The 20467-nt window shown below is 33.6% G+C and overlaps 1 protein-coding gene across 10 annotated transcripts in view; it reads right to left on the reverse strand.

The window, feature by feature from the left end:
* The window catches only part of LOC127851335 (E3 ubiquitin-protein ligase RNF213-like), a 173717-nt gene that overhangs the window by 20278 nt on the left and 132972 nt on the right, over nt 1-20467 (reverse strand). For all 10 annotated transcript variants that reach the window (XM_052385048.1, XM_052385053.1, XM_052385050.1 and 7 more), the window contains 23 exons: nt 20140-20260; nt 19258-19499; nt 19021-19126; nt 18023-18133; nt 17763-17855; nt 17057-17218; nt 14858-15018; nt 14349-14571; nt 14058-14228; nt 12691-12753; nt 12354-12463; nt 11798-11935; nt 11507-11675; nt 10342-10418; nt 10004-10145; nt 9648-9841; nt 8455-8637; nt 8187-8316; nt 7640-7831; nt 7335-7468; nt 7022-7229; nt 5686-5816; nt 4826-5082 (listed from right to left, as the gene is read on the reverse strand). In XM_052385048.1, coding sequence (XP_052241008.1) covers nt 4826-5082; nt 5686-5816; nt 7022-7229; nt 7335-7468; nt 7640-7831; nt 8187-8316; nt 8455-8637; nt 9648-9841; nt 10004-10145; nt 10342-10418; nt 11507-11675; nt 11798-11935; nt 12354-12463; nt 12691-12753; nt 14058-14228; nt 14349-14571; nt 14858-15018; nt 17057-17218; nt 17763-17855; nt 18023-18133; nt 19021-19126; nt 19258-19499; nt 20140-20260 — 3518 coding nt within the window. The remainder of the gene's footprint in view (nt 1-4825; nt 5083-5685; nt 5817-7021; nt 7230-7334; nt 7469-7639; nt 7832-8186; nt 8317-8454; nt 8638-9647; nt 9842-10003; nt 10146-10341; nt 10419-11506; nt 11676-11797; nt 11936-12353; nt 12464-12690; nt 12754-14057; nt 14229-14348; nt 14572-14857; nt 15019-17056; nt 17219-17762; nt 17856-18022; nt 18134-19020; nt 19127-19257; nt 19500-20139; nt 20261-20467) is intronic.

Genomic DNA, 20467 nt, shown 5'->3' on the forward strand with positions numbered 1-20467 from the left:
AGTAGAGAACCACTACATGATGTTGCATGCCAATTATTGCAGCTCTTGGTCGTGTTGTTTTAAAGAAGATTTTCACACTTATTTCAATTTCTAAAGTGTACTTAAAATATGTGACCCCTGGAGGTGGCCAATTTTGACCCCAGAGATATGGATCAGACACACTTAGTTGAGGGCCAATTTACAATATTATACACCAAATATTAAACTCTTGACTCTTGAGGTTTCAGAGAGGAATATTTTAAGGAATTTACTATATATAGGATCTGGCAAGAGTTGTCATATCATACCATATTTTATAAAACGAGGTCAGGAATTTTGTAAGTAAGCGAGCCTTTGGCGAGCTTACTAACGAATTTCCTGGACGAGTTTAATAAAATATGGTATGAATTGACAACGAGTGTCAGATCTTTTTATCACATGCTTTTAAATGAGCAAATGAAATAAATATTAACGCAAACATAATGTTAAAACCGCGATTGTTTTTACATTTCGTGACGTCATTTGACGTTGCAACGTCCTTTCAGCAAAATAACAAAATACGATTGGTCAATTGAACGAAAATAAGCCTATGAAAACGCTTAAAAGTATATTACACATGTATAAGATAAAAATATTCGTAATGGTTATATTACATGGGAAACAGGGTATTGCATGTGATAAAAGTCTATATGCATCATGAGACCACTTACGTGTGGCAAACTTTGTAAAAGTCTGTAAGGCCAACCTTTTTAATAAATTGATTTACGGGAGCGCCGACCGTATTTTATGTCAAAATGAAATAAAAAATAAAAGTATCTATCGGCAATTTTATTTTCATAAATTCCGCCGACAGTGTTTAAGTCCCGCGTGAAAAAATAAAACTGTCGACGACAAAAATCAAAATTTATATTCGCAATTCGGATCCGTATTTTTACTATCGGCAAATTTCATTGGCTGTTTAAAATAGATTAAACCAATCGTATTTATGTTTATGTAAAAGCTTTGTTTGGACATGCAAAATGGCGTGCTCGAAAGTTTGGGTTGACAACAATAATAATGAACAGCGTCCGCGGCATTATTTGAAAATAGAAATTGTCGCAAATAACATGGTCAAGTCAAACATTAAGAATATTGAATTAAATGCGAATCGCGTATTAGATGGGCATATTATACAGTTTTACGTAGAGATGCGCACCTGTCGATTAGATCATTTTTTAACAAGATGGCGGTCAATACAGAAAATAAATTGTGACTCTCGGCAAAAATGGCAAATATCGATCAAATAAACAACGGAGATCATACATTTAGAAGAGATTACTGAAATGGAAATTAAAACATGTGATAACGAACGATTCTAAAAACGTTTTCGATGCCGACAACATATTTATTAGTAATCTACTCAGTGGATATATGTAACGGAAACGAATGTTTGCATTCAGTTTGCTCGCAAAGTTAAAACATCTGATTATCGTTAAACAATTGGATAAGGAAAACATGGTTTCATTTATATGTTAGTGAATCTGTTTATAATCAGATTCATAAGCATATATTGCTTTATTATGTTTGTCATGCTCAACAGTTTACTGAAACTTCAATGGAAGACAAAGCAAGATAAATATAATAATATTAAATATAGTTAGTTAAAAACATCAATTACAATTAAATGTGCTTGTTTATATTTTTATGTTTTTCCCACAACTGCCTCTACTGTTATTAAATGTTTCTCTCAAAACCAGGTATCCAGAGAACGTTTTTTGCCATTTTTTGCATAAACTGCGCGTTAAAATGCCCTTTTTGAAAGTAAAACGCCATGCCCCTTTGCCCTCCTGGGAAAAACATAAATATGGTGTTATACTGTTAAGCGTTCCTCGGATTATAACAGTCTGGTCAAAAACATTCATAATTATAGTGTTCTACTGTTGCGTTTATGTAAATGCCATTTTAGGTTCTTTTCAATTTGACAGTTAAAAGTTGTCTTGTGATGGACTCTTATTTTCATGAATGTTACTAGTATCCAACGTAGATTTCTACTCAAGAAAGGTTTATTAAGCATGATATTAAACAATAAAACAAACACGAGCTGTTAGAGGACAGCGCGCTCGACTATTCGAGAGCTTGTCAGTATAACGTAAGCCATTATGGGGAAATTTTTCATATTCAATAATTTATTAGATGATCTTTCAAAGATAAAAAAAGGAGAAATAAAAAAAATTCGGGGGTGGTAGGGGGGGGGAGGGTCAGAGGGGGTATAATGTGGGGTGTGGTCATTTATTAGACGATGTTTCAAAAATTAAAAAAAAGGAAAAAAATGGGGGGGGGGGGAGGGGAGGGTAGAGGGGGTTGAAAGGGGGTATAATGTGGGGTGTGGTCATTTATTAGATGATGTTTCAAAATTTAAAAAAGGAGAAAAAAATGGGGGGGGGGGGGAGGGGAGGGTAGGGGGGGTTGAAAGGGGGTATAATGTGGGGTGTGGTCATTTATTAGATGATCTTTCAAAAATTAAAAGAGGAAAACAAATTTTTAAAAAATGGGGGTGGGCTTATTGTTTGAGTTGAATCCATTGTGGTTTTCAGGTAAGTGTTGTTTTGTCAAATTATTAATAAAATCTGATCATAGATAAAGAAGTTATGGCAATGCAAGCAAAATGTTCAATTATCTAAGTATAAAAGGGGCAATAATTCTGTCAAAATGCTTAATACAGTTGTCTGCTCTTCTTTATAGGTTGGGGTCATGTTGGTAAACAATTATGAAAAATATGAACGCAGTATGTCAAGGGACAAAGGAAATATTTGGGGTAGTACGCAAACATTAACATAGATTTATCAATAATATGCATATTCTAAGTATAAAAGGGGCAATAATTCTGTCAAAATGCTTGACACAGTGGTCTGCTCTTGTTTATAGATTGGGATCATGTTGGTAAACAAGTATGCAACATATAAAAGCAATATGTCAAGGAACATAGGAAATATTTAGGTTAGTAGCAAACTTTAACATAGATTTATCAATAATATGCATATTCTAAGTATAAAAGGGGCAATAATTATGTCAAAATGCTTGGAACAGTGGTCTGCTCTTTTTTATAGGTTGGGGTCATGTTGGTAAACAAGTATGCAATATATAAAAGCAATATGTCAAAGGACATAGGAAATATTTGGGGTAGTACGCAAACTTTAACATTTGCACGCTTACGCCGAGGCCGGGGTGAGAAGGATAGTTCCAGTATATATATTTCATATAATAGTGGAGCTAAAAAGTGCTAGATTACACTTGATTGATACAAAACAAACACTGAGTGATTTCTTTTAATAATGTTTTAATTTACAATTTTGTATTCAATGCAGACAATGAAGACATTCCACAAGAATTAAGATAAAAAAAAAACATGTTCTTGAAAAATGCATTAATAACACTATTTCTATTGCGTCTAGTGAATAACTGTTTTCATAAATAAGATATATAGTTAAAAAGTAACGTAAAAAGTTGGCTTATAAAAATAAAAATAAATTGACAAGTTTAAACTTTTATTTTTATTGTTTTTGTCGACTTTGTGATTTCTTTTTCTTTTATTTTTATTTCGACCCCCGACCCTATTTTTATAAAAAAAAATCCCGTAAATCAATTTATTAAAAAATGTTGGCCTAAAGGACCACAAGACAATATTACAAACCAAATATAAAATCTCTGACCAATGATGTTTCGGAGATGTTTTAAGTGATTGATTAAACAAGCCTTAAACAAATATTTTTTCCCCAGGGGTGTGGCTAGTTTGACACCTGGGACATGATTGAAATAAACTTTGTAGAGGACCTCAGATGTTACACACAAAATAGTAAAGCCTTTACCAGTACCGTCTCAAAGATTGTTTTTGTTATTTACCCAAAACATCTATATAATTTATGTTACCACTGGGGCGTACTCGGCGTAGAAGTTTCGACCTAAGGGGAATAATATGAATAAACTTTGTAAACAACCTCTATCTGATGTAACATAGCAATTATCAAAGCTCCGGGACTAATGTTTTCAGAGAGAACGATGTTTAAAATTAATATACCATGATAAGTCTATATGGATCATGACAACTCTGGGTCGTGGCTAGGCGCATGATTTCAACAAACAAGGTAGAATACCACAAGACGATATTACACACAAAATACTTAACCACTTACTCTTCAGAGAGTTGTTTTACAGTTATTTACTGTGTAACTCTATGTAAATCATATGACCAATACAGTCTGGTTAGTTAACATCCCAGGGACATGATTTTAAAACATTTGTAGTGGAGTAGATGACCACTAGACGATATTACACACCAAATATTATGCCCCCTACCCAAGCGGTTTGCGTTTGTGTAGTTTTAATGTTTAAAATCTATTTTTAGCTCTCAACATCCAATATTATGCAGCTGACAGGAACTATTTGAACAACTTCGAGAGAGGGTCAACCGTTTAAGTCTGCCATGCGGTTTAGGCGATGTGGTTTGAGTTAACAATTTATGTCCGACTTACGACACATGATAGACTTCGCACGACGGTCAAAAGGCAAACCTGTTTGCTCACCTGGTGTATTACACCGGTGAGAATACATTAAATTTGTTTTTATAACAGGGGGGCATAAGGCGAAAACATGGGAATGAAAATACGGAAGGAGGCAAATCCACATGATGACAATTTTACAGTCTTTAAGGCCGCCGGGCGGACAAAAATCTATTTGCCCCCCCCCCCTCTGGGCAAGTGGGGCATAACAATGTGAAGCAATTGTTACTATGTTTTGTAAGAACCTTCTTGCCTTACAATAACAAACAATCAAATATACACATGACTAGAAAGCACACATTAATACTCACCTGCGCGTGTTTCAGCAGTGGTTCTCAGGAAGGTCAATACAATATCTACACGTTTTGTTTCCCTTTCGTAAAAATGTTCTGGATTTTTAACCATTGCAAGAGCAGGCTGAACACATTTCGTAATGAGTCCCAATATGTTTTTTATTTGACCCTCGTGCATTTCAAATTCAGCATTAGGTTCTTGGTCAACGCCCATAGCCTGTCGTGTGGATTCCCCGTCTAAATTTTCATCGCCACGCTCAGTCTGCATTACCTCACTATAAATGTAGCGAAATACCGTCTTCTGTTAAACAAATTACTTTGTAGGTAATATTATACAGAGAATTTCGGTGATAAATTTGGTCTCGAAATAACATGGTAAAAGGACTTGACAGATGGTATCAACATGCGCAATTTGTATTCAGGTTCCAGTTTGGCAGAATTATTGACTAACGTTGAGAATTATTTTCCACTCGTCATGCAAAAATGATAAAATTATTCCTGCTATTGTTTATCATATTTGCATTTCAAATATAAATAAATTCAATGTAAGATACTGTGTGGAAATTATCTTTCGATTATACAATTCAGTACACAACTGGCATAAAGGACAATTTTAAACATTTTCTTCGGGAGTGATACATACCCAAAAATGATGCCGTGACACAATTAAGGATAATGTTAATTATACCAGTATATTTTATATACAAATCCAATTTTTTTGGATACACTGGTAGGACACTAGTTAGTATTTTGGCAATTGGTCACTTGCCTTATATAAATGACCAACTAATTGTTTATAATGAGAATGCAATACTGCTCCAGCAGCTGGAGTTTCACTTCTTTATATTGTCCTAAACATGCACTGACTGTAATATTACCCATATTTCTCCGCACGACTTTGTCTGTAAAACAGTTCACTGACAGCTTTGTCTTGGATTTCATTGATTCTTGGAAGGGTGGTATCTTCAGGGTACAGATCGTCAATATGAACCGAATGCCATTCACCACACTAAAACGCAAATAAACGATTCATTAACTTAACGAAACACTTGTTAAGCAAATGTCTATTCATAAAACTTAACGAAGAATTGTACAAGCATAAAAAATGAGGCCATAGTTTAATCTCACCACTAAATTAACAATGTTTGAAGCATGAGGGCCCGATGCCCTAAAGCGTTTACTTGAGACCTAAAGTTCCTAAATTGTTCTGACCATGTAAGAATTCTGAGCAAGTTTCATGACTGAGTAAAACATGAGAATTCTAGTGTCCACAAGGTCTCAAAACAGCCATATTAGGAATACTGCCCCAGCCACTGGCAGCCATGTTTTCCATCGGGCAAGAATAGTTTAAAACTCGGCTCAAATATTATAAGAATATAATGTTCTGAAAGAGTTTCATTGTGATTGGTCTAAAAAAGTGACTTCTTGAGTTTACATGTTTTAACTATAGCCATACAAAAACTACCAAGCCCCCTGGCAGCTGTGTTTTTAAACGGATGAAAACCACTTTCAAAGTTGGTTGATATATTAATAAAACAAATACTTATGAAGATTGTACATGAAAGTGACTTCTAGTTCACAAGGTTTAAACATAACCATATAAAGAAAAATGTCATGCTCTCTAGTAGACACGCTTTTTAACGTATCCAAACAATTGTCAAACTTGAGCAAAATTCATGACGGAAAAGTGTACCAAAAATGTGACAAGTATTCACAATCTTCCACCATAGCAATACGATGAAAAGTGACCCGCTCCCTGGCAGTCATATTTTCAACAGACCGGAACAATTTTTGCCCTCAAATAAGACATCAATAAAGCAAATGTTCTGAGTAAGTTTAATGATGATAGAAAAATTACAGAGTGTGCACCAATTGTCCCTAAAGCAATATAAGGACAAATACTCCGTCCTCTGGCGATCATCTTTTTTAACGGAATTAACCCGTTTTGGAACTCAGCTGAGATATACTAAGAACACATTTATGATGATCATACACAAATGTGACTTCTAGAGCGTTTATCTTTATTTTACCCCATTGACAGTTTTTGACCCCAAGTGAAACACTTTCAGAATCATCTGACAATTGTTCTGACCAATTTCATGAGGATTTTGAAATGAATGTGGCTTAGAAACAATGTTAATTTTTAAGAAATAACGAACGACAGATAAATAAAATAAATTCTTATAATTAATATGTTTTAAAAATGTTTCCAACCTGGAATCCCGTGAAGCATCCGCCAGCTTTTCTCGGCAGTTGAACAATGATTGCAATATGAGAGGGAGACTCCAAAACGTCCCGTACTTTTTCAAACTCATCCATCACACAGTGCCGCCCACATGCTATCAAGTCAGATTTCGTATCTCCAGAATCACACTGTATAATCAGCAGGCTAGGCTGATTCTGATTGAACACAAAATGTTGCCTAAAAACATAATTACATGACACTTAATCAAGATAATTTACCTTATTTCATAGTCTATTGCATGAAAGAAATGTCACCTTTATGGTGGTATGGGTATTAACTTACTGGACTCGATTACTAAACTGCTGCTCTGTATCAAACGAGGACAATGATAGAATTTCAACGCGTTGCAGAGAGGAGATGGCGTTGATGATATCTTTCTCGTGATTTGCAGCCAACAATTTAGAATGACACGTTATCTAGAAAAACAAAAAAATTGTACATGTTGAAATAAAATGCTCTATTTTGCTATCAACAAGTACAAGATTGTTAAGAATATTTTAAAGACAGAATTGTGATGCGAGTATATTTCAATATTGCTGTTATCACTAACTTTCATATCATTACTTTAAAACAATTAAGTATCAAACCTGTGTAAATAGCTGGGGGCTTTTTTTAGCCTCAATCATATGGTGTAAGTACCCAATGGCGCTGACATGAACCTGGTCCACATTGTAATGCCTTTTCATGTTTTCACGCTCGGTACTGTACAGTTTGTTTTCACGATAAATGGATTCGGGTGTGGCACACCACAGCAGGATCTTCTTTGCTTCTTCAAGAACCTTTAATGTGTAAGGAGGTTATTTTTATTTGTTTGGGATAATGATGTTATATCATGAAAAATAGTGATAAAATCATATGCGATAGTGCAAGTGAAAATTAAATAAATCTAAATATAAATAATGTACTGCAAATATAGTTTTATATATTTTATTACTGAAGATAACTAAATAATTGTATCAGTGGTCAGTAAGCTTGTTGGCTACAAATCAACCATTTATCAAAAATACATGACACTACTATCTGAAGCCAATAAGCACATAGGTTTTAACAAGTGACAATGCTCTTCATGCTCTCAATTATTTCGCTAATAATCAGTTAATAACCAGTTGTTTCTTATTGTCTACATTTGATCACCTGTTCATCGGAAAGTGAATCCATGTTGTCCGCATGTTTTTCACAAACATCCATCACAATAGCAGAACAGGTGTCTTCGTGAAATCCAATGAAAATTTCTCCGACCTGCATCTGTCTCCTATTTGCATGACTATAACAAAAACAATCCATTTAACTGAACATTAAATAGGGAGATTTAAATTAAACCATGATTCAGCAACTCAATCCTTGCCTGTCTGCAGCAACTGGTAAATTAAATAGCTTTTACATGAAGAAACCATGTAAATACCTGTAAATAAAACTATCGGGTTCAGCTACAAATGCTTCTGCCCAGCCCTGCAGTTTCTTAGCAAGGATTAGCTGTCGGTCATCCAGAATTGTATTCACTGTGAGGAAATGTTTCTCCAGTCGATTGATGAGTGGGATTGGGAACTTTTTGTACACGGTATGTTTCTCGGCAACGACGATCAATCTGTTGAATTACATCTTACCATCATTCCAGTTTGGTGGTCACAAAACAGTAAATCAAATGTTCGAAGGTAAGAATAAAACTGATGTAATTTCTCATCATTTACAAAAGTTTTATGCTCGACCCTCGAACTAATAACTGAACAACTTTACTCACATAAATATAGTGAATAGATATAACACATGGTTAACCTGCAAGTGTGAGTCTCACTAAATCATAAATGAATTGAACCATGTTAATCCTACAAATCAAGCCAATTGAGGAGTGTTACCAAACAACAACAAAAGCTGTCTCAAGGTCTTGCCTGACTTATCATCTGCTTTGATAGTATAAAATTCGTTTTTATATTCACCTAATATAATGACCACACATACATATTGTAAGTTGATAATCTGTAGTAGTTATTTAGTATTTGTTAACTTAAAGATGAACAAATAAAAATTAAAACAAGAAATGTGAAAATGTCAAGAAATTATTATTTTTTTATCAATTAATTTAGCTGAATTGTATTAACTTTGCAAGAATGGTCTGCATTTAAGCTACCTACATAACAATACAGCATAATACCTTTATCCAAACGCAAGGTATAGAGCAAAAACTATAATTATTTTTAAAAAACTATTAAACTTGATCACACTCGCCCCAGATGCAATCGTTATATGATCCGAATATAACATACATACACACAACATTTAAGCATATCTCTAACCTAAGTGAAGTTATTGAAAGAAAAATTAATATATATATTTCAGCAGTGTAACACCATGCTGGTGCGACATGTCAGCTAGAGATAGAAGTTGTTGGACACAAACAAAAATGTGATACCTGTAGCAGAAACAGTGATATAAAGTGTTGTAAGTTAATCTTAACCAGAGCATTAAGCAGACACCGACATTTCGGTGAGTAGTATAGTCGTGATAAGAAATAACAATCTCAATATATAAGGAAAATCGTAAATAATCAAATAAAAAATAACAAATGTTTTAAATTAATGATACATAAAACATCTATGCCTGAATTTTTTGTGAACTGGACATTTAACTCTGTGTGTTCCAAGGCCAAGATCCACGAATCTGTCCCCTCCAAACTCCACATAGTATTGATTCATTGCGTCATACAGACTCTCGTACAGATTCTCCAAGTTCAACAACACGACAGTGTTTCCTGTCTCCATGCAGACCTTGATCTTGTTTATGTTGCGGCAAACCTGTAATATTTTGCTTCTAATAACAATGACACAGTTTTATCAATGAGCTTATTAACATTTTCAAAGGATTTTAAAGAATATAAATATTTTATCTAATATGTAGCGATATAAAACACGGTGTGTTTCACAGCAAGGTTTACTAATAAACTGGACAACGTGTACCTGTGTGTATTCCTGGTCACTTGGGAAACTGCTACCAAAAATGGTGATTGGCCTAATCTCACTTCTCTTGGATAAGATTTGTTGCTGGATCATCGATAATGCTCCATAATTATCAGTCAATAGCAGCAAATACCGACTTTCCCTTAAAAACAATACATAGCACAATTTCATGCAAACATGTTTCGTGTAAGGCGCAGGAGATAAAATGATCTCAACAGTTCTTAAAAACAACAACATACTTGTGAAATATTTAAATAACAAAATGTTTGATATGTATATTATTAACTTTTCATCTGCAAATATTCGAAAGATGTTATATGAAAAAAATGTAACTGTACCCTTGTGATTTTAATGAATCAAAAAGACAAGCTTCAATCAGTCCTTTGGCACTACAATCAGGGCCATCCTGTTTGGGCTGAAAAAGAGAGTATTCAGACCGTTAGCCTACAGTTGAAAAAGACTTGCATTAGATCGATAATGTACATGCAAAATTGCAAATGTCTACAAAGTGTCACAATGACATTTTTAAACCCACTATGTCAAAGCAGTCTGCAATAGTTATGTAAAAGAAAAGGTTTTACAAGACAATAAGGACTTTGGCAGGTGACATATGTTGTTATGAAATCAAATCTTGAAAATCTGCATGAAAGACACGTACAAGTATTCCTGTAAAATAAAGTCAACTGGCAATTGCCGAATGGGTTTAAATGCAACACTAGGGAGTAACTGGTTAGCTTTACAAGAGTAAAATTGGAAAAACATGAACCATTTATAGACATAACCTTTTAGTGACATCAGTGACCTTGTAAAATAATATAATACTTATGAAGTATGCATGCATGTAATGTTGTTCAAAATAATTGAATGAAGACACACAGCAGTATTTTAGCACCATTCCATTAAGAACTAAATAAAAAGTACTAACAAGCATGCACTTGTAATTTTTCTTACTTATTACTTACAAAATACGATATTTCCGCATAAAAATAAAATAATCTTGATAAAATTCCATATTTCACATATTCAATGGCTGGATCATAAGACTACATTTAAAGGTGATGTATCACAAATATCGTTCTGTGCAACATTTGGAATACCCATTCCATTTTTAGACACAGAAAGAGAAACTAGATTGTTTACGTGACACGAAGTATTCATGTGCATAATTGCATAAAATGTTATTAATTTTTCTTTTGTATAACTATTTTTATTTCAATTAAAATCCTGTTTCCAATCATTTTTCCAATTTCTTTCTATTGTAAGTAGGCATATCATAAATTGAATATTAAATAAATTACTATTCTCGTAAGTTGTATCACATTCATGTATTGTGTGACATCGTATTCCAACAACAGTATTTAATAAACTCCTGTGATACAACCCACCCAATCACCATGTAATATATGTATAAGGAACAATAGATCATTTTCAACACAGAAACAATACTTGAACACGTTGTTATTGTAACTTAGGGAAAAAACGTGTATGTAATTTACAACATACATCTGTGATTCTTTCACACGAGATGACAGTTTGCAGGTGTTGTTTGAAGCATGCTTCAGGGTCCACAAGATCTAACCCTCCAAAGTTCCTCTTGATTGCATGCAGCATTTCCAACCATGTCGGCTTTCTTTTGTTATTGGCCACAAAGCCATAAACCATTTTCACCAAACTTGTTAAAGAAAAAATAATTATTTGTGAAATAAACAATATATTATCAAATATGGTGAATAACTTGATAACATACTAATAATTAAGAAATATTGTAGCAACATTTGAAACAAAGTGTAATACCTGTAAAAATCTCGGAGTCCATAAAACTCACGCATCCTGTCAGATGCCCTTTGGAATACCTCCAGATATGCTCTTGACAACGGTTCAATGAAAGGATCCAAAAATGATTCAACATCTTCAGTTGTTTGACAAATGCCTCTAAAATAATACAAAAAAATCTTTCATAGAGTAATATTACGGCACAAAAACAACGGTTCATTAACTACCACATAATAATTAAATTTGTAAATTTCTGATTGTGTGTCTTTTGTGAAATTATGTTTTCTTTATTTCAGCTGTGTTGGTTTTTGCAGTTTGTCATTAGTTAGAAATTACAGTTTTCTAGTACTGCATGTAGTTATCCACAAAATCTGGAACAGTGTGTAGATATAATTTCCATTTAAACTATAACAATCTTTTCAAAACATAACATGTTAATTGAACATATTCCATGAATACAGAACCTTAAAGTGTGAATACGCAATGTACTTTAATATTTGAAACAAATCGCAAGGGGCAGAACTATACATAAGACTGAGTCACATTTGTCGTTGTATAAGCGACATTCGTGACTTACTTTGCGCTTGTGATCAATTCCTCCAGATCTGGCACCTCCCGCTGCACCAAGATTCCTCTGTTCATCTTGGCGGGATCCAAAGCCCAATTGGAGATACCGATAAAAGCAACCTGCAATATTATATCACAACTCTTTAATATGATTACTAAGCAGATAATTTTTTTCATGAGTAGTTTAGTTAGAATAATTGTGTTAAACATTCGGTAATACATATTTATTCCATTAAGAAAGATAATCTATATTTAAGGGCCAACGTGGTACCAACAATCACGCCAGTACTGAGTGGTTCTTTAAGTTCAGAAATATTTGTTTATCTTTAATTATTCTTTCAACTAACTTTCTTGAAACGTTCCGGTGTTTCATCACCTTGGCATCCATCTTCCAGAAGTGGGTGCAATGTCTATTTGAGGTAAAATAAAAAAAAATGAATGCTATTTAATTGCAAAACTATTAATCTCACAACAATTAACATTATATAAAGAAAAGTTGTAATAAACGTGTTCATGAACATGACTGATGAAATTACTGTACAAAGAATATAAACTATAAAAAGCATTGATTTATTTAAATATACAAAAAATGAACATAGTAAAAAAAGAGCTGTCTGAGAAAAGTATTCTCGACTTCTTTACTCTGTGTTGGACAATCCAGCCTTTTTTCTAAAACAAACTGTTTGTATAGTATTAACACATGCTATTAATTCAACCAAGTGGAGGTTTTGAGTATTCGTCAAATTTGCAAAACATTATCGAGCAACCAACCTAAATTAGTCATCAAAGTATTTTTATGAATTTCTTTTAAGTCTTTAGCAGAACTGAGTGAGTATATTACATACTGATATATGACATAAACCCAAGACCTTTATATGACATGGAAATTAATTGCTGGATATAAAGCTGTGGTTTAAGACGTTTTATTTCAACAGCTTTTTTCTCTGGAGATAGTCATAAGAACACCTTTTTCTTAATTTAACATTTGAGACATTGACCTTATAACTAAATATGAAACGCAAATTAAGGACTGGTTATAAGGTATCTATGTTTTTGTCATTACAATAGCTAAATATATACTCAAGTTATAAAATAAAAACCATGTATTTACAATGTTTATTTAACAGTAACATTACATTGACCCAATCTACCCAATATGCTATCACAAGCTTTGTCTGAATGTTAAGTATTTATCTATTTAGCATTATAACAATTTATAAAAATGTTCTCGAACTTTTAAGCGGAAACATTTGTTCACACAAAATACCAACCAACTCGAAAGGCAATCCCAGGTTAGGTGATGACACAAGGATTCTCCATTTGATATTGCGAAAATAAATGATAACTTCAGTTACAAAAACATGTTTAACCTGCTTATATGACTTGCACCATTTCAGAGATCCCATAAGTTGAAAAATATTTAACTGAAGTTAGCAAAGTTGGGTTTAGTTTCAAAAAGTAAATAAATGGTTTGTCTTAAAAAGGCTTTCAAAAACTTTACACTGCTCTTATAGTACTGAATGCAATTTGCTAGGAGTATGAAGGCACAAGCGCAACCAAACTTTTGAGAATAATTGTTAAGGTGTAAATGAAAACCCTATAACCAATCCTAAGAAACTAGCTTAGTTAGAAACTAAAACGTAGCCCCTATGCCGTGGTTGATGTGCAGGGCGAGTAGAATTGTTCCCTTAAAAAGGTCAGCTTATTGGTAAACCTTCAGTGGCATGCGTGGGCTGTCTTCCGCCAGTCCGACCTCATCCAGAACAACAGCAGATACAAACGTATCTAGGTCCTTATCTTTCTGAAACTCTGCACATTGTCGGAAGGTTCCAACAATGCCATCTGGTGTGGATAACGGACTGCATTGAAAAGAGACCATCTGAACCTAAAATCAAAGAAATCAACACTTGATATGATGATCGAGGTATTTATGAACACAATTAAGTTCGGTGTTGTAACTCTTAGCAGAGATACTCATTATTTAACAACATATATTTGAACATACCTGTTTAAGATGTTTAAACAACTGGTGTCGGGCGCTGTTACCCTGCATCTCATCAGCAACAATTATTTTCGCGAGGGACTTTGAACTTCCAGGTTTCCCAACAAGAAACAGTGGTATCCTTAATTCAATGCAAACCACCATCATGAAGACGTTCTCTTTCAACGCTGTATTGCGGGCAATATTATTGTCAAGTTTCACATTGTCCAGAAATACCTCTTGGCAACTTGAATAAAATGAATAGCACAGATTTTTTTTAATGTATTTACCAAACAAGTTGAAGGGAAAATATTGTTTCAATTTTAATATTCATATTTCAATTGTGATTTTCATTCTTTAATATTGATTAAACAAAATGCACTGTTTGTAAGTCAACATCTCTTATTATACTTACATAGGGATTGAATTACTTTCAAAAAAACAATCATGGACATTACTGTTCTTGCTATAACCGCTATACCATGCACTTAATGTTACCATGTTAACAACCATTATTGCATATTTAAAATTACCATTCTATTTCTTGCAATATTTGGTCAGCCCCATTTGGCAATAGGCATGGTTGTATAAACTCAGCTGCTACGGTTTCTCTATACGCACGTCGTGTTTTCAAACAGGCATGATAGCAGACCCCGATTGCAAGAACCAAACAGCGAGTCAAATCGTCCAGTCTCTGCAAAAAGCACAAAATAATAATTTTAACAGAACATTCTGACTCTACACAAACACTCATAATTTGTTTTTATAAAAAAATGATTTGATGCACAATTACATTTTTTGGTCTTTTATTTTGAACAATTATTATCATCAAATTTCCAGTAAACCGATGTGCGTAAAAGCATGCCAACTTGCAGGACCAGGATACTTACTTATACAATCATACAATACAACCAAATCCAATCATTGTGTGGAAACAGTTTTCAAGTATACAAGACCCAGGGACCTTGACGTAACTGTCTAACCTCAAAATAAATATGCTTTTTTTCTTTGTTCCAGCATACAACGTTCTATGTTTGAAGGTCTCATTGTTCTCTTGATGTCATCATTAAAAAGTATATTGAGATAAAAAGTCTACACCTGTTGGCCTAAAGATTTATAAACATCTTCCTTTTCACTAGAGTAACATGAACATCACTTTGAAAGATCACAGGTCAACACATTCTCTTAATATCGTGCAAAAAAGAATCTCATGTAAGAAGTGGCCTTGACCTTTGACCTGTTGAATGCCAAATAAAATTCACACAAATATTCCTATTCATCCAAGTTACCAGCATACCAATTTGAATGAGCATTGGCCAAAGTATTCTCTTGCTATAATGTGGACATTCATTGTATGTTAAAAGCCCATGTAACATTGAAACATCAAATTAAAAGGTGTGTTATTTCCTCCAAAAACATTATCATACCAATTAGATGATCATAGATTAAAGCATTCTCTAGAAATTGTGTGGCAAGAAAGTTCATGTAAAAAGTTGCTATGAAATACTTAACCTGTTTGGCTTCAAAAGGATAACCAGAGCTCGAAGCGTTAGCTCGATATTATGTGGGAATGAAATTGTCGCAGGACATACCAACTACCCAATCCCACCAACTTACATGCAAGTACAAATCAACACGAGCTGCCCCCTACTTCACTTTGATGTCTCACAGCAGCTATTTTACAGAAAACAATGCCCATAATCTAGCCATAAATCAACGGACTGGAACGAAACTCACACTTCATCATTAAGTAATGTCGGTAGACTCGTATACCAAAAATCAGCTAAATAGCTGAAAGCGTTGCATAAAAAATCTCCGGAAAAAAGGAATTATACAGAAATTGTATTTGTCCCAGGCCCATAACTTTGCCAAAAATCAATGGACTCAAACGAATTTCACACTTCATCTGAAGGTAATGTAGGTAGACTGACATACCAAAAATCAGCTCCACATCTGAAAGTGTTGCATAAAAAACATCCAGAAACGGTTACTATACAAAAACTGTGTAAAAGGCTCATAATATCACCAAAAATCAATGGCCCAGAACAAATTTTAAAATTCATCTGTAGGTCATGTAGATAGACTCACATACCACTTAGTGTGACAGTAACCTTGACCTTTGAACTTATGACCCCAATTTGAATAGGGGCAATCTACTATCCAACGACAATGCACATGGGAAGTATCTAGCCAATCAGTCTGTTCACAATTTACTGATAGTAAATAATTATCACTCTTAGTAAGACAGTGACCTTGACCTTTGACCTTGTGACCCCAATTTCAATAGGTGTCAAACGCCAATGCACAGTTGAAGTATCAAGCCAATTGATTGGAAACAATTTTCACTCTTAGTGTGACAGTGACCTTGACCTCTGATCTACTAACCCCAATTTCAATAGGGATCATCTACTTGCAAAGGCCAATGCACATTGGAAGTATAAAGCTAATTGGTCAATCCGTTCACAAGGTATTGATTGGAAGCAAACTGGTATACCGACAGAACGACCGACATCGAGAAAAACAATATAACCCCTCTTCTTCAAAGGGGGGAATCATACATCCACACTTTTTAAAAGGAAGACATAACCTTGAGATTTTTAGTCCTGAATCATTTATGGTCTGTTTCTTTCATTTAATGTATTTAAATTTCTACCAAAATAAGTATGAAATACCAATTTAATTTCATGTGAATTTTTAAACAATACGTAGATTTTCCTTAGCGGTAAACATACATTTAATTCAATGGCATCATCGTCATCATTTTCTTCATTCTCCTCTAGTTTAGCATCCATGGCATCAAACAAAAACCTGTTATCATTAGCCTGATCGTAAAACCATGCCATAACCAACAGGACACGCTCGGCATCCCTCAATGAAACAAAACTGCATTCATCCTAAAATTAGACATCAACCATTGAATATTGATGCATATAACACATATTTATTGGTTAAGCACGTGTTAATTAAGTATTATACTTAGGCATTATTTCAAACAAGTAAGCTTATTTCGTTTCCTTCAAATAACATCAAAACTTACAAATTTACTTGATAAAATAATATAATTTTTTTTTAACAATACTTAAATATAAACAAATTTATTATAACATCATATTTTCTTATCTTTAAATTGCCATTTAAAATGTTCCCAATCTATAATCAATCGCACAACAAAAATGTAACTAGTGTGCTGTCAAAAACGATAACTTAACTGCCATCAGAGTAATAGATCTAATTACATGGGTTGCAAAATGGACAGTGAAAAACATGTTATTTCATAACAGACACACTGACCCAACGTGCTAATTATTCAATTCACTTGGTATGCTAAAAACACTTTATAAAGAGTGTAATACCATGTTTCTACCTGAGTAATATAATTTTAAGTTATTCTCAAAATAGAATGAGCAGAAATACTAAATAACAGCAATGTAATAACACCTTCTGATCCCGCATGTATTTCTGTGATGTTGCAAGGACGCTGCTCACAATTTCCACCAAGCCAGATTTATTCGGTAGGCGTTGTTCAACCACCTAGGGAAACCGTAGAAGTATTTAAAAACACATGTATTACTGATGGCAACTTATGAAGAAGTGAAAGTATTGAAATTATTACATATAAAATATCATTTAACACATAAAAAGTATTTACATTATTAAGGTGCCAACATCACAAACAATATAATAAATGTAAAACTTACAGCTCTTTTGACCATCTGGCATATGTACAACTTCTCAACTTCAGTGTCTAGCTGTCCAAAGTCCCATACAAGTGGTAGCAAACTTTGTGGAAGTGGTTGGACTCTGTACACCTGCGCAAGAAATTCATCTGGTAAGATATTAATATCTTCAATATTTGTAGATTGCACGGGGCATAAGAAACACCTTTACCAGTTTATACTTGTCTGTCAATTACATAAGTGAACAAAACATGAATTCTTATTTCAGTGGTAAAAAGATCATATGGTAACATAATCCAATTGAGTAACTTCATTATTGACCAACAATCATTGAACAAACACAATAGGCATAGCTTTCATTGTTTAAATACTGGATAATATATGTCTAGCAGTATTGGCGCTTACATATATGTAAATCACATATAAATCATCTTGCACTACAGTGTTGTTTTTTCGATCAAATTTCTTGGCCGTTATAGGGATTAATTTCCAATCCAAAAAGTATATATTTCTCCCAAATAGCCTCAATTCACAATGGAAAAAGTATATATTTCTCCCAAACGAGCGATACAAATTGATAGTTTAAAAAACAATTAAAAAAACTAAACATTTAGGTAATCCCCATCCAGCTGTATAAGTTAAACCTCCGTAAATATAATTTTGAAAATACCTTTATTCTCAATTTTAAGGTATTTGTTAGAAAGAACCAACAACAAAAATTTTCCAATTTAAGTCTAAACGACACCATTTTCCCAATCCTAAGGGACCCGCCCTTATTTTCAATATGATGAAAAAACACCGCACTATAATCCCATTATCACATGTGGCAATCACGTGTTAAGCGATTCAAATAGTCATACACAAAAGCGCACACAAGTGTTAATTGTAATTTTCAAAATAGCACCTAACGAGTTGTGTGATATGGATTTATGGAAATTAATACTTTAACAATAGAAGGGAAGGAGTTTAAACTTTTGTGGCAACACCCGGATCAGTATTACAAACTACAAAAACAGTACCAGTCGTCTCATTGGTACTCTGCCAAGTCTATCTGTTGTTTCGTCAGCATCAACATGGTAGCCCAAACCGGCTTGCTCTAGCTTCTTAATCAGCTCTTCTGGGTGTCTAATTAAAACAAAATTAGGCAAATAAAATATAAGTACAACAGTAAATTAAATAAATGACATTGCAATATAATGCGCCATATAAATGTACATGCTTTGTCTTGGAAATTGCAACATTAAAATGTATCTTACTTTCTGTATGGGTTGCACGCTGCAATCATTTTCAGGTTTTCGCACAGTTTCAGGGCCTCGCCACATATGGATCTGTCGCACATGATCTCCTTGATTATTCGAATCGCTTCAGTGGTGTTTGCCTCATCAAAGAACAGTACTGTGTACATATGGCGGCCATAATCCTCCACATTTTTCTTTGCAATCACTTCTGCTGTGTGCACCTTTCTTTTTATGTCATCTTTAGTTGTTCCACCATGTATCTAGATGCAATTCAAATGTCAATAGGGTATGTTGAAAACCAGAAAGATAAAAAACAGTTGTTAATTATATCAATTACATATATGGCTGTAGCCTGATTTTGCACGATGTTCAATTACCATAATTAGATGACTTGTTTCTGTAATAGTTAAAGAGACTATTTTAAGAACAAACAAATTGTTAAAAATTCAGAAAAAAATAAAACCCAAAGTGAGCATCAAATGTTGGAGCCATACAAAGTATTAATAATAGGCATCAGTTTAATCAACAGCGCAAAAATGCTTGGTAAATAACACTGTCAAACAAATGGATATATAGAATACTCACAATTATGATGTAAAGTGTAATTATCCAAAAGGGCCAAACAAACAGGCAACATATTATAAAATGATTTTTATTTTAGAATGCATAAACTATTTTCCTGTAAAATAATGCAAGATGTGTATATTATTTTATCCCATTATTAATTTGGTGAAATTCAGTTTTGTTAACAAACTTGACCCTTTGTGGCCTTAAAACCATTGACACAACTTATACAATATTGAATGCATTGTGGACAACTAAAATAAGTTAAGCATTATGTAATTTATTCAATTTTTATGCTCATGTATCCACAGAAAAGAAGGAATATGCTCATATTACCTTCATCAGGATCATATTGTTGACGTTGACTCCTGGTGGACATTGAAGGGCACACATAAACTTGACCAGACGTGTTTTACCACAACCAGTTTCACCCATTACAATAACAGGAATGTCACATCTGAAATATTATAGGGACATTGGTAAATATTTTTGTATGCTCAGTCATATATAGTATGGATAGCAGTAAAACAGATAGGTGTTCCAAATTCGCTTTGGTAAAATACAAAAATGCGATTCAATTCTAAGGGCAAAACTATTTAATAGCTAAAATGATATATATTTAAATATCTACATATGATCTGTGAATCATTCTGTATGAGTATTG

The sequence above is a fragment of the Dreissena polymorpha genome, chromosome 11 (genome assembly GCF_020536995.1).
Source record: "Dreissena polymorpha isolate Duluth1 chromosome 11, UMN_Dpol_1.0, whole genome shotgun sequence".
NCBI classification, from domain to species: domain Eukaryota; kingdom Metazoa; phylum Mollusca; class Bivalvia; order Myida; family Dreissenidae; genus Dreissena; species Dreissena polymorpha.